General features: G+C 30.6%; 2 protein-coding genes across 4 annotated transcripts in view; one reads left to right on the top strand and one right to left on the bottom strand.

Moving 5' to 3' along the window:
- LOC144841337 (protein sidekick-2-like) overlaps positions 1-14,015 on the bottom strand; it is an 85,144-nt gene extending 71,129 nt beyond the window's left edge. For all 3 annotated transcript variants that reach the window (XM_078697637.1, XM_078697638.1, XM_078697639.1), the window contains exons 1-2: positions 13,842-14,015; positions 13,123-13,374 (exon numbers count right to left, since the gene is read on the bottom strand). In XM_078697637.1, the coding sequence (XP_078553763.1) occupies positions 13,123-13,357 (235 nt within the window). In that variant the 5' untranslated portion in view covers positions 13,358-13,374; positions 13,842-14,015. The remainder of the gene's footprint in view (positions 1-13,122; positions 13,375-13,841) is intronic.
- LOC144841351 (N-sulfoglucosamine sulfohydrolase-like) overlaps positions 1-15,012 on the top strand; it is an 87,103-nt gene that overhangs the window by 68,225 nt on the left and 3,866 nt on the right. The gene's annotated exons all lie outside the window — the stretch shown is intronic.

Raw genomic sequence — 15,012 nt, 5'->3', positions numbered from 1 at the left:
CCTGTTTCTGTTGCCAATGTTGCTGCCCTTTTTGGTGCTAAAGTAATACTGCCCTTGTTGGTGCTAATACTGCCTTGTTTCTGTTACCAATGTTGCTGCCCTTTTTGGTGCTAAAGTAATACTGCCCTTGTTGGTGCTAATACTGCCTTGTTTCTGTTACCAATGTTGCTGCCCTTTTTGGTCCTACAGTAATACTGCCCTTGTTGGTGCTAATACTGCCTTGTTTCTGTTGCCAATGTTGCTGCCCTTTTTGGTCCTACAGTAATACTGCCCTTGTTGGTGCAAATACTGCCTTGTTTCTGTTGCCAATGTTGCTGCCCTTTTTGGTGCTAATACTGCCTTGTTTTTGTTGCCAATGTTGCTACCCTTTTTTGGTGCTAATACTGCCTTGTTGAAGCTAATACTGCCCTTGTTTCTGTTGCCAATATTGCTGCCCTTGTTGATGCTAATATTTCCCCTGTTGATGCTTATACTGCCCTTTACAGGTCTTGTTGCTGTTGATACTTCTTAAATCACTTTATCATTTTTTGCAATAAAGATTTTCTTAGATGTCCTTATTAATATTTCACTACGAGCTCAACATACTGAAGTGTAAGAGAGTCGCTGCTTATTTTATTAATCTTAACATTTCCTGTAATATACTGATGTATATTGGCATCCAAGGATTTCTTTGTATTAATAAGTTAAAATGTTATATGAGGATTAAAATAATTCAATGTCATTGATGGCAACATAATGGGAAAAAACAATCACTTTGAAAATGAATCTTCGCAAACAATTTTCAATAACACACAGCAATGCAAGTTGTAATATCTCAAAAAAGTAAAAAAAAAATCTAAATATGGCGTGTTTCCATACAAGTTTTAGATTAAAAATGTTCAAGTAGCATATAGGTTGCATGAGCAAATACAAAAATCATACAACGACGACGAAGAGATGAAAGATAATTTATATGTTGAAGTACAACGTATCAAAAAATATTGACGTGTTAATCCTCCAGTGACAAAAAACTCATTTAAACTTATAGCAAGATGTTCTCTCTGGTGTTTTAAAAAACACATTTCACATTCACATATGGAACAAAATAAATAAATTATTCAAAAATTAGGTTTTTTAGAGAGAAACGAACAAATGGCTATTAATTATAAAAGAGCAATTAAAATTACAGTAATAAACTATAAAGTCTTTGTTACGGTTAATTAATTTTTTTTTATGATAATTCATTTGTCAAAAGAGTGTGGTGATATAATCATTTTCCTGTGCTTTTTTTAGATTTAATGACAACATTTTTTTTTTTCGGAGGAGTTCAATATTTCGTAGAGATTAGGGAAACTTATAACTCAGTATTGGTAATACTATAGGAATCAAGTTCAAACTCATTCTAACTTATTTGTTTGTTGCGCATGAACTTTTTCTAAATTTGGTTGATTTGACACGGAAATAACCCTATTAATATTACTGTATATGTTCCATGGTTCTTGCAACATTTCAGGATTCAACCTATTTCTTAAAATTCTATCTAGGTACTCAACATTAGTTGTAGTTTAAGTAGTAGTAATGTCAATATGTCCCACTGTGGAGTGCTATATGGTTTACAATAATGTACAACTTACATCAAAAAATTTATTTCTATATTCACAAATTCCTTAATAAATATTACAAAAAAATACTAAAAGTTTTTTTACAGATGATGAGTAGAAAACATTTTATCAGCTTTTAAGTAACAGCATAATGTACATATTTTTGCAGACTACGTCGGTATTTGAGTATGTAACGGATAATTACTGTACATCCAATTCAAATAGCTTCGTTTCACATTTCCCTGCATGTGTTGGGTTAATAACATGTGATATCAGATGCTGTCAGCAAATAAACAGATTCAATAATAACTTGTATCTAGCACTTGCATTATTACTACACAACTATGAATCTCATAGAATAGTAGTTAACCGATTTTGTGTAATAAAAGTCAGCTTTAAAATGTACATTCCTACAAAATAGTTTGATGATTATCTGATAATTATTCTTCAAGAAAATTATACAAATTTAATGTTTATACTTGGAACAATTAAAATGCAAACTATTGTTTTTCAAATTGCACTTAAAAATTATCAACTAGGAAAATAATTTGGGACCTTTGAATCCTTATGTTGGCTGACTGTAATAGTATGTAGGGGCGTGCACATCCAAGAAACAATCACAGTGTATTTTTGGGGAGTGGGGATGCCCATGTAATGGAATGATAGGCGGACTAGTCCATTATTGGAGAGGGGTGTTCAAAGAACTTACTAACGAGTTGAATCTTAGCTTTCCCTGGCTGGGTAGAGCACAGATAGTATTACATGCACTTTTGTGAGTGAGGTAATAAAACTTAGTTTTCATGACTTGATGCCTATGTCAATTCATGAAATGGGAATTTTGACAAGACTGTTTTAACTGATAAATAAAGTTTATTTGATAAATGAAAAAACTAATATAATCATGGAATAAGACTAGCAATTTTATATTTATTATTAATTAAAGGATAAAGTTTAATATTTCAAATTTTAATACTTACATAAATTTATTGTCAAGTTACGGTATGCAGAATACATTATCATTTCTAACTTAATCTTACTAGGTTTATGTGCATAATTTATATAGGAATAACTCGGGCATTTTTAGATAAAAATCATTACATATTCATGCAATTTTAAAGAAGGATTTTTGATATTATTGGTAAAAAAGGATTGGTACAGCACGTAATAATTTTTTTTATGAACATTTTCTCTGTGTATATCTACAGTAACTAACTGTATGTATAATCAAATAAATCCTTAGAATAATGGCATAATGTTTAAACATGCAGACTTTGTATTGTACAGTACAAATATTCATAGAATGTTTTTAGCACAATGACTAGACTGGCTGTACAGTGCTAATGTTTGTATAGCAACTAACAGTAGTGGGCAAAGGTTTATTTGTTTCTCTGTAGACAATATGATGACACCTACCACAGTGGCAGAAATTACAAATAATTTTATTGATTGATGACTAAATTGTTTCAAAATTTAATTATGATGATCTTCAGTTTCAAGCCTTCCATAGACACAGTGTGTCAAAAATAAATGTAATATAATATTAATGCCAGAATACAAGGCAACCTCGGCTAACATCCATTAAACACTATACGCACGTTATCAAAATGGTAGCCCAATTGTCTCTTGTTCCATTACAAGGCCAACAATTTTATTCATCTCATAACATTTATGGAATTTTTTCCGATTCCATATTGATACTACAAGTTGCATAATTTTAAGGTTAAATCATCTTATAAAAAATTAGTTTATGAATCAATTGATTTTTACAATATAAAAATTATTTTCAGAAAAAAATATTATTTTGATATTATTATTGAGTGTACATATTCAATCTGGCAAGATCCCATTACACTGTATACAGTAGGTACTCAATTAAAATGGTGGTGAAAAGATTGTTATTTTTAGAGAAAAACTTGAATTTGTATTTAAAGCAACATTTTTGTATGTCGAATAACAACAAAACTTGATTACTGGGATAGTGTAGGGCTTAGTTATTATAGTTAGTTAGTATAATGCTTTGTGTGTACAGTATTGTAAAGAACTACGGTGATCACGTTGGATTGGAAGCAATAGATTGTCCTAACAGCAATGGATCACTTCCTGTATTTACTGCTATTGCTAGATCTTATCGCAAACAAGTCTATTATTGAGGTTTCTGTAATTAACTTGCCTGTAGCGATACAAGATGTCAGTCATGTAGTAGAATTAGTGGAGATGACAAGGTATCTCAGCCTAGTGGTAATGTATAAAAGGGTATTTGACTATGGTATAGTTACAACAGTACTGTACAATGTAAACACTGGGTTCAATACAGAAACTGACACTAATGCACTGTAAAATGATGTAGTGTATTGAAATTAGAAGTTTATTATCCGGAATATTGAATAACAAAATTATAATTCACAAGACTGGTCTTCCCTGTGTTTGAAATATAGAGAAACTTCCTATAGACAAATCAAAACTCACAAATTAATATTAAAAACATGATACAGTACTGTATGGAATAAAGAAACGTGTGCACTAACTTTAAACACGGCAGCTATGTAATATGGTTGAAACATTTGATCACATGTTCTTAATGTCTAAATTATTTTAATATTATTCATAGTGCGATTAATTATGTATTAACAATTTTGTTAAAATATTTGTATTTGTGTCACTGTACTCTGAGAGATACTGGTAGTTTAATGATTTAGGTTAAATAGTGACATGGTACTATAATTAATAATGTAGTATTACTGGTGGCTAACACAACACTATTGTCCTATAAATTCAATTAATCCTTTGCTTGAAAATACAGCTTATTATATTACACAAACCAACAGTGGTGTTTTGCCAGTTTATTCAGGTAAAGCTTGGTTTCACACTAGGACGCAATGTACAGTTACTGTACAGGTTATCCTACAATACAGTAGTTATATAAACTACACAGTCTATTTCGTGACTTAGCTAAAGCTTGGTTCACACTAGGATGCAGCAGTTGGCTTGGTTCACACTAGGATGCAGCAGTTACAAAATACAGTCTATTTTGTAGCTAGCTATAGCTTGGTTCACACTAGGATGCAGCAGTTACAAAATACAGTCTATTTTGTGGCTAGCTATAGCTTGGTTCACACTAGGATGCAGCAGTTACAAAATAGTCTATTTCGTGACTTAGCTAAAGCTTGGTTCACACTAGGATGCAGCAGTTACAAAATACAGTCTATTTTGTGACTTAGCTAAAGCTTGGTTCACACTAGGATGCAGCAGTTACAAAATACAGTCTATTTCGTGACTTAGCTAAAGCTTGGTTCACACTAGGATGCAGCAGTTACAAAATACAGTCTATTTTGTGGCTAGCTATAGCTTGGTTCACACTTGAACTCAACGCAAGGACGTAAGTTTAACCTCACAAGCGATGATTCATATACAGTAGGGTGAATTTCAAACCATGGTATAATATATTTTGTAAAATTCATAATTTAATAATATTGTGAAAAAAATGACCAAAAAAATATCATACAGTAGTATCAAAATAACAACTTCTTATTATTTTTAATTTATAGACAATTGATGCACATCACTTTACATATGAGATTAAAACAATTTCATTGTAAAATGAACTGCACAATGATTGACACCTAAATGTAATTAAATACGTACAAATTTCAATTCATGTGACATCAGATATATTCTTTACAATTTTATAATTATGAAAGCCTTCAGTCAATGAATGATAGTATACTGTATAATATAAATTGATGTTTAAAGAGTCACCACGTTGTCAAATGTCATACAGAGATATACTCGTTTTACAAGCGCTACTGTACATTACAACAGTCAGCAATTGTGCCTGTATTTTAATAAAATGTCCAAATAGTTGTCTTAACTGTTGGCTACAGTAACCTATGGTTAATACAGTATGTATAATTATTTTCTATTTTGAAAAAAAAACGAATAGAAAAAATATTTAATTTTATTAATAAAATTGAATAATATTATAGTACTGTAAATCCAAAAATTCTAGAAAGTACTGTAGATTTCTAGAATAAATACTATCAGACAATTTGAATTGATTTTCATTTTTTGTTAAATAACATTTTGCTATCCTAAAAATGCTAAAAAAATTGATACAGTACTGGCATGCAATATATTATCAGACTACATTATTGACATATTGTACTTAGGGATAATCAATGTAGTAGACCTTCTAGAAATGTTACTAGTATAACATTACACATTTAAATGATGACAGTACAGTCAAAATGGTAGAATTATTTCTTGATAGCGAGAACCAAACAGTTAAACAACAGTGTTGTTCAACAAAAGAAATTATACCATGCCTGGCCACAGACCATATTAAGCTCCATGAAAAGCAACAAAATAGACGGACAACAAAAGCACCGAAGCAAAACGACTAACAAAAATAACAAAAGACCAAGCCAAGCATAGAGAATACAGCAGAGTGAAGTGTCTCCCATAGGACGGAATAATGCCACGCTGGTTAAACTGTAACAGCAACATATATGTTGATATTTATTGTCAATTAACACTACACTAAGTTGATATTGTAAGAGATAATTTGATCAGTTTAAGATGATATAAAGTGAATGACTGGCATACTGTATGATTGACAGTGAAAAATGTACTTAACAATGATTTAAGCCAATTGTACAGTATTCAATTAAGACTACAGGTAATACATTTTTGTATTAACAATAACATTACATATTGCCCCTTTTTCACATCACATTATTTATAGCAATTATAATGTTCCAGATTTTACACACAACAGGGTGTCAAAGCGGGGGTTTTGTATGATATGCACCCCAGTGTGTGTAAACTCCTGATTTTTGCTAGGAAACGTTAAAGGGGGTATAAAGTGATTTAAATTGACCTTTCGGTTTCACGATGCATCTCACAAAAATCTACTACTTTACAGTCATTTCTACACTTGCTAATGTTTCTGAGCATGTACAGAATGACTTTTTGACTCGACAGCTGCATAGTTGTGAAGAGGAAATGTTGTTAATTAAGTACAGTATTATCATAAAATACTGTACTACAGTAGCTTCTCTAAAGTAAAAAGTAGTCAAGGAAAATAATAAATAATTATAAAGTACAAAATTATTACATTTTAAAAAAAATCACAGTAATATATTATAGTTCTACTTTCGTCATAAACAAAGAATTTCCATTTTTTTCTGGAAGTCACATCCATTCAAAAAAATAACAAAGAGCCAATGGTGGTAGTCTATCTTTAACTTAATATTTTAAATTGTATCAATATTCACTTTTTTTTAATACTATTAAATATTGTTTGCTCTTTTCTTTCACATAGATTGACTGTACTGTAGACGACTTAATAAACAAATTTAATCTCATAGCAGACTACTATTAATTATTAGATGAAAAATTATAACCCAGTGAGTGCCATACATTTACATACATTATAGTATTACATTAATAGTAGTAATGCAATAACAAACATATCAATTATTGTTATCCATAAAATGATAAATTGTCAAATTATTTGAAACATTTACTTAATTTTGATTTATATCCGTATTACACATCGAGCATGTTACTAAGCATTATAGTCCATGAAATATTAAATCAAATTCGTCTTCTGACACGCGATGGTTAAAATCGAATCCATAATTCACGCAAAACTGAAATCAGTCAAATATGAAGCCAACGGAAGGTCAAGGAGATGTGTGAAATTTTTACATCATTTGCATTTTCGAAAAGAAAAAAAATGAATATTTGTCCAAGAAGACATCGCCTACAGACAAACCATCCATTAATTGTTATTAATAAGACGTAATGTATAATGCCTCTAGTGCTACTGGACTGGAAAACAGTCATTAAGTGGCTCCTCCGCTTTATTGGTTGTAAGCAGTTGTTGCTGATGTTTGTGTTTATTATCACATATTCTAAAGATTGGCTGCTGTTTCGAACTAAAACAATTTTACAGAAATACCCTATCCTAGATTGGTGAGAAGCTTTACTACTGTACTATCTAACTAGCTATTGTAATTGGGATGTACTGAAATACTATGAAGTTTAAACGTCCAGTTTGCCATAAAAAAAATCAACTAAACTGTACAGTTTAATTAAAAAGTCATTCAGATCCAACATGTATAAGGGACCAGAGACTAACCATTTTAAAACTTGATCCCAAGTACTGTATATGGCAAAACTAATACCAAAAATGTTAAATTATGAAAATTTAAAAAGTATGAAAGCGTGTGATTTATGTTGGTTTACAATACAATATTATTGTTTCAATCCTGCACTGACTTTAATACCTGAAGGGATTACTTCTATACAATTAAATATTAATGCTTTTATTAATTAATTTTCGTTTGGGTGTAACAGCAATAAAGCTTTTAGATAATAAAATTATAAACCAATCAATAGCATGTCATCATAAAAATCCTAATAATAATAGATGGAAAATTAACTAAAGTTTATAGGAACATCTATAAAATCATCAGTTTTTCTTACATTTATAAAAAATTCAATTTGGAATAGTGTCATATAAAATAATATTACGAATAAAAGGTCTGTATTGAGACAACGATAAATCATAGTAAAAGGTTAAATACAATGATTACAGATAGTGAACATTGAGTAATTACTAAATTCTTTACATTTCCCTTGCTTACGGGTATTATCCTCCTAATGATCAATGGTGTTGTAAAACAAGATAACTCCTCCACAGCAGCAACTTTTGAACTGTTGTTAAACGATTTGCAAATTTAAAACCTTTTCCAGAGGCAACATCATTTCTTTACGTTTACAAGCAGATTTCTTGAAACGCAATATAAGTATTATTTATAAATAACACTGGTTGAAGAAAAAAAATCTTGCTATATTTGGTTGAGGCACAGGGGAGATACTATTTATTCAATATAAAATGAAAAGTAAGATACAGAATCTTTACCATGCTACAGTAAAGGGACCATGTGAAAATTATTATACTGTGCAGTTACTGTAGTACTACATTTTGTTTACTCTTTGAAGCATGTTTATGTACTTATTTTAGTAAGCGTTCTGTGGATGATAAACTTACCAGTATTTCATGTATTGCAGTGACTACTGTACTTCGTAAACTTCTTCGTTAAAACATTGAACTAAAAGCAAACACTACACAAACAATGTACTGTGGTTACTGCAGTAACTGCACAGTAGAATAACTTTAACATGATTCTAAAACATACTGTATCTTCTTTTATTATCTGGTTGTTCGAATAATAGAGAAAATAATTGTCCTCTATGTTTGAATGTATACAATTGTAATTTAGCAAATAAATTGTCTCGCACAAAACAAATGAACAAAAGAACAATAATATTCTGTGTGTTGTAAGGATTATTAATTATTAAAAAATGATGTCATGATAACTGTTTAAAAGTTCAAGGTATTTCATTACCATAAAATACAAAGGACGTCAATAATGTAGGAATTTAAATGATAAATAAGTATGCAGTAAAATTTAATGCAGGCAAATAAAATGCAATAATATTATAAATGACATTTTTTAAGACCCAATTAAAAGTAGACAATTCATTATATCATTTATCACTCAACAATATGGGAAAAAACGGCTGCATTGCATAGTATACAAATAATGAATGTTTATGAGTGTAATGGTACAAATAATGGCATGAGGTGAATGATGAAAGGTTATATATCAACGAGGCAACGCCGAGTTGATATTAACCTTTCATCATTTACCAAATGCCATTATTTGTACCATTACACGAATATAAAACATTCATTATTTGTTTTATATAACATCTAAATAGATTCCTGTCATTTGAATCAAATAAAAGGTAGGCCTAGCCAATGCCTACATTTAATTTACATTGATTAAAACAGTAACATTTGGTTTTTAATAGTAATTATTAAATATTATTATTTATATGGATTTTATAAACGCACCTACTGTAGTTTTAATTATGTCAACAAACGACCAAACAATCCTAGGCTTAGGAAGGCTAAAACACCTAGGCCTAGCCTAATACTAACATGCCTACTACTAGCTAGGCCTAGGCTGAAAGACAGCATTATGAAACTTCGACAGGCAACTGAAATCATATATAGGCTAATTATGTTTTTTCCGACGATTCTATGTCTTGTAGGGATGTCCCCATTAATTAATCAAAATCCTAAAAACGATGTAAAGCCAATTTAAATGTCTTTTTTAATGAAATTAGTACATATATATCTCTCCAAATCGTACACAAAAATCTGCTGCTGGTGTTTACAAACGAAACTGAGGCCAGACGACATGTGGCGCTGTTGTATTTCACAGTAATTTGTATACTAGATTTTTTTTTTTCATACACAAAAATGTTTCAAAAAGTACTATTAAACGATCGTTTAATAGTGCGTACTATTGCACGCCATGTGACCCACAATCGTCCAATCAAATGACAGGAATTTATTTAGGTGTTATATAAAGAAATATGGCACATAATAATAACCGGACTGCAATGCGAAAAATTAGGAGTTTGAGCTGTGTGATATAACTTAGATATGTTTTATTATCTCCCCCGCTGCCTAAAGCTTGGTTCCCACAACACAACGACCTAAGCGCAACGCAAATGATTTGACCAATCAAAAGAGATGGATTAATTAAACCGTAGGTCAACTTTATTTGTTTGTTTTTTATTTATTTCCTCATCCTCAATGTACAGTGTGCAACATTTGGTAAAACTAAAATTGTAATACTTATTTATTATATCGTTTGAAATTGTCTTCCTGTGTGCCGATCATGATTGTTGTAGGCGTTGCCATGGTGCTCAAGTGGGTTACTATAATAAATGTCCTCAGTTTCCAGTTAAACAGAGGATGATTATTACACAGTACTTATTACTATATTACTTACAGTTAAACAGAGGATGAATATTACACAGTACTTAAATTGTATTACTACAGTAGGCCTACTGTACTGTACACAGTCTCCTTCAAAAAAGAGTGTTACAATATGGTTGAACTCTTTGATCTCAAATTATCACATAACACATTAACACCTGGCTAATTCTCATAATCCTAAAATTCTCTTTCAAAAAGTCTGGTAACAAAAGGTTAAAGGTCACAGTCAGGGTTGTTTATTGATACTCTGTAAAATGCTGCACAATATATTTGATGGCAAGTACCTGTAAATCAGAATTGCAATGCTGTCAATTAGAAATTTACAGTACATACTACAAACAAGTGGATAAAATCTACAGTACTTTAAAAGATGTCACATTTTACCTGTTGCAACTAGAAAAATACCCTCAACAGTTAAACATCATTACCATACATTACTTTAAATCAAGTTCACTTCGTAGGGTGGATCAAACTTCAGCTACTGTAGGAATACTTTTTTAGCCAATGGAAACATACTTATTATAAATTTCAATTTACAATAATATGTACAGAATACTAATCAACAACAAGAATGATGTATGTAATGATGGTATTATTATCTATTGATTGAAACAATGTCATGTACAAATGAAAGCATATCATCACACTATAGTAACAAAGATATGGAAACTAGTTTCTAAAAAAAGCGATAAGGTGCCAAAATGATGAATGATTTTTGAAAAAAAAAACTTATTTAATGATTCCTTGATGATAATACTATAGCAATCAAACAGTCAACACAATATACAGTAGTAGCAATATTTCTAATACTTTGTATTTAAAACAGAGAACTTGCATACAGTATGTATTTAAAATTTATTTTTGCTCAATAGTTTGTTGTTTCTCTCTCAGAATGGATTTCTATCTATCTAGATGCATACAGTAAATTAGTGTGCTCTCAATACAACAAATTTCCAAAATACAGTAATCGTTATACTGTAATACTGTATGTTCAATAATAGATGTAGAATTTTTCACAAAGACATTTTTAACAGTACAGTACCTTAACCAACATAAAAGGCAGAAAATTCATAAAATAAAGCATTAAAGTACAGTAGAGTGAAGAATACAACTGGATTCTATCGAAAAGTAGAACATTGCACAGTATAGTACTGTACTTTACAAACAGACTTGGGTCCAAGTAGATTCCTTCCTAGGACTCTAGTCAATCAGAATCGGGAAGAGAATGTTCAGGCTTTCTCAGACTATGAATTCATTTAAGCTCAAAATAAAAATAAGTCCTTGGATATCATACAAAAAGATCCTACCCAGAAAAATGAGAAATAAGTTGGAAGAATGATACAGCATTTATGTTCAGTAAAAAGAATAGATTAAGTAACAAACATGAAGATGCCTACAAATGACAAACAGTAAAAATACATGAAAAAATGAAAATAAAAAACTCATACCATAATGCAGGTCTTCAACTGGCACTAAATGGGGAATAATAAATAATAAAATAAAATGAGTAATAAATTAAAAAATTTCGGGAAAATATTGCCTGGAAGATGTTTTATAATCAGATCATCACACATTTTAAAATCCTAGATGAAATTTAGTGAGTAAAGGTATTACCTACTGTAGCTGATGAAAAGTGATAAACACAACATTTACCTATTTAATTATATTTCTTAAATCATGATTTAAATTTGTTTTTTTCTAAACTTAAGCTCTGTCTACACTATGAAACTAGTTTGACAATAAAAGTGAAACATGTTAGTGATATGACATTATCATGTCCATAGAAGGGTAGATCATATTTTTTTGTCACATAAAGTTTGATAGTGTAGACAGAGCTTTACAGAGTATGCACAGTAATTGCCAACTATTACATCCTGTCTATGGATATATTTTTTTAACAAGTACATTGAGTACCGAAATAACTAACTAAAAGGTAACTGAATCAACCTGGCATCAATGACATCCAATTAGAAGTATAATTACATTTAATTAAGTAACAAATAATTAGATAAGGAGATATCTAATGAAGTGAAAAGAATCTTATAAATTTAATTAGTCTAGAAAAATCTTAATTAATGCAATACTGAAACTAACCAAATAAAGTCACTACTTTATGCATAGAGTGTACTACTACTACTACTACAGTACAACACTTTATTTAAACTAAATTACTAAGTTATATAATTTTGTTTAAATATAATGGTTAAGACAAACCAAAAATCACATTCATTTGTAATATTTATCATGATGTTATGTACAAGTCTACAAGTTGTATTGTAGGTAAGAAAGACACAAATTTTTTACCCATTGCGATTGTTTGCAATTACTCCATATCACTATGGACGGATCGCAACAAAATGCATAGCATTTACAGTACTGGCTCTGATTGGCTGATCAAAGCGACCTTCGAAACCCGCCTTTATATAACCGGAGTATCTGAGCGGGACAGACGATTACCAATTGAGCCATTACACTATTCGATTGACACCGAACAAAAAATAATTTAAGGAAAAGTGAAAGTTTATCAAAAATCAGTGAGATGAGAATCATATTTAAATGTACCATATTTTTTGCAGCCTAAATAGGGTATTCAGTAGTAAAATTTATTATGTACAGTGTGATAAAAAAGAAAAATTTAAAAACAAAACAAGACAATTGGTAGCGTAAAAGTGTACAAACCTGCATATGTAGTACTCCACATGAAACAAGAAAAGATCCAGAGATGGAAAAGAACCGGAAACGTCAAGGTATGTTTGTATCCAGTTGCTAAATTTACTAAAGGAAAATGTTTACGTTGTTTATTGAAGTTTTTGGAATGCCTACTTCCTTTAATTTGTTTGCAATTGTGGCATTTTGAGTCTTTTTTCTCTAAATGTTTAAAAATCCAAAACAAATTCCATTCTTCTATATCCATGGTCGGTACACAAATACCTAAATTAAACAAAAAAAGAAAGAACACATTTAAATATTTGTTTGCGGTTTTTTAATATTAGCACAACCAGGCGGCAGGCCCATGTCTAAAAACTACAGTACCTAAACTACTTTAGACATTTGATTGACATATTTTACCATAATTTCTAAGTTAATTAAATTAAGATTATAATTCCATTTCAGCTGGATGTGTCTGACCTGGGATATATTATGGAGAATTTGAACATTTTAATTTCAAAGATACAACAAGTAAATAAATCAACATCTAATCTATAACATTAACTTGACCTAATAAATAGGCCTAGTAGCCTAGCTAGGCCGGCCAACATTGCCTACCATTAAGCTCAGACAGCGGCCCAAAACGTCCTACAAAGGTGAAAGCCTTCGTGGCCCACCACTACCTAGGTCTATTCACATTCCACAGCCTAAACTATACACTAACTCTCTACACTACTCATCGTACTTACAAGCTTATTGGAATCCAATTGAATAAAGTAATCAAAATATGAACTAGCCTACGTTGTCATTATACCATAGATAATTTACAGAGTCAGACAACAAAAAACTGTTTCTTTTTCTTCCAAGAACGTTGATTCTTTTATCACACCTACGACTCAAATGTTTGTTGAATCACTTTTAGACCACCACCACACAACACGCATAGTATACAGCAGCAGAATGTGTTCAAAAACAACACACACGTACGGTGTGTAGAGAAAAGGGGAGGATCGCATCGACTACTTTTAACGGTCACGTGGTCTCAACAAACTATGATTGGTTGTTCTTCAAACTATTTCAATATGTATAATTGGAATCAGAATTATAACACAAGTTGTCAAAAATTAAAGGAAAAGGATTTTTTGGCTGTTTGCTCGTACAAAAATTTCATTTTTATACTGACGATATGATAGGGAAAAAAGTCTTTTGTTTTGTCTCAACAAAGATGAAAAGACAAATTATTAACATCCAGTTGAAAGAAAAGTATATTTAAATGCAACGGAAATTATTTCCAATGTTATAACTTTTCAATATAATGTTCTCAAGTGTTGTTTTGTGTAATTCTGCATAATTATCTGTAGCAATAAAAAAAATATGACTGCATGCTCAAATCTTTCTCTCTCATTATGTATTATCATTATCCATTATTTGCATTGAATTTTGTATAATTTCTGTTAGATATTTTTCGGATATTTAACCTTGTAAGCCCATATCGATGGTACCTTTTTTTGTTGATGATGTTTCTTTCAATCTATTATGGAGATTTGATGTGTTTCTTCTGTATTTTAGTTTTAGTATTTATTTAAAATCAAAAGGTTAAAACTGCCGAAATATAAATGTATTAACACGACATGTTTCAGGCATATCCCAAAATAAATATTTTGAGCAAGGCCCACATTGTTTAACCATGGAGCTATAAAATTAATTATTCTAATTTTATAGCTCCATGGTTTAACATTTTTATTGGATCTGGATCTGGATGAATACTGACGAAGGACCACATGGGTATATGCGCCAGGGGGTGCGTCTCTCGGTGTGCAAACATCATACTTAACTGATTGTTTCTCTTGTTTCTACTCCTGCCAATGTAGCTCTTCGATTTCTATTTATTTATTTATTTATTCTTTTTTTATTGAATGA

Source organism: Antedon bifida, chromosome 4, assembly GCF_963402885.1.
Source record: "Antedon bifida chromosome 4, ecAntBifi1.1, whole genome shotgun sequence".
Classification (NCBI taxonomy): domain Eukaryota; kingdom Metazoa; phylum Echinodermata; class Crinoidea; order Comatulida; family Antedonidae; genus Antedon; species Antedon bifida.
This window is presented reverse-complemented; position numbering and strand designations above follow the sequence as displayed.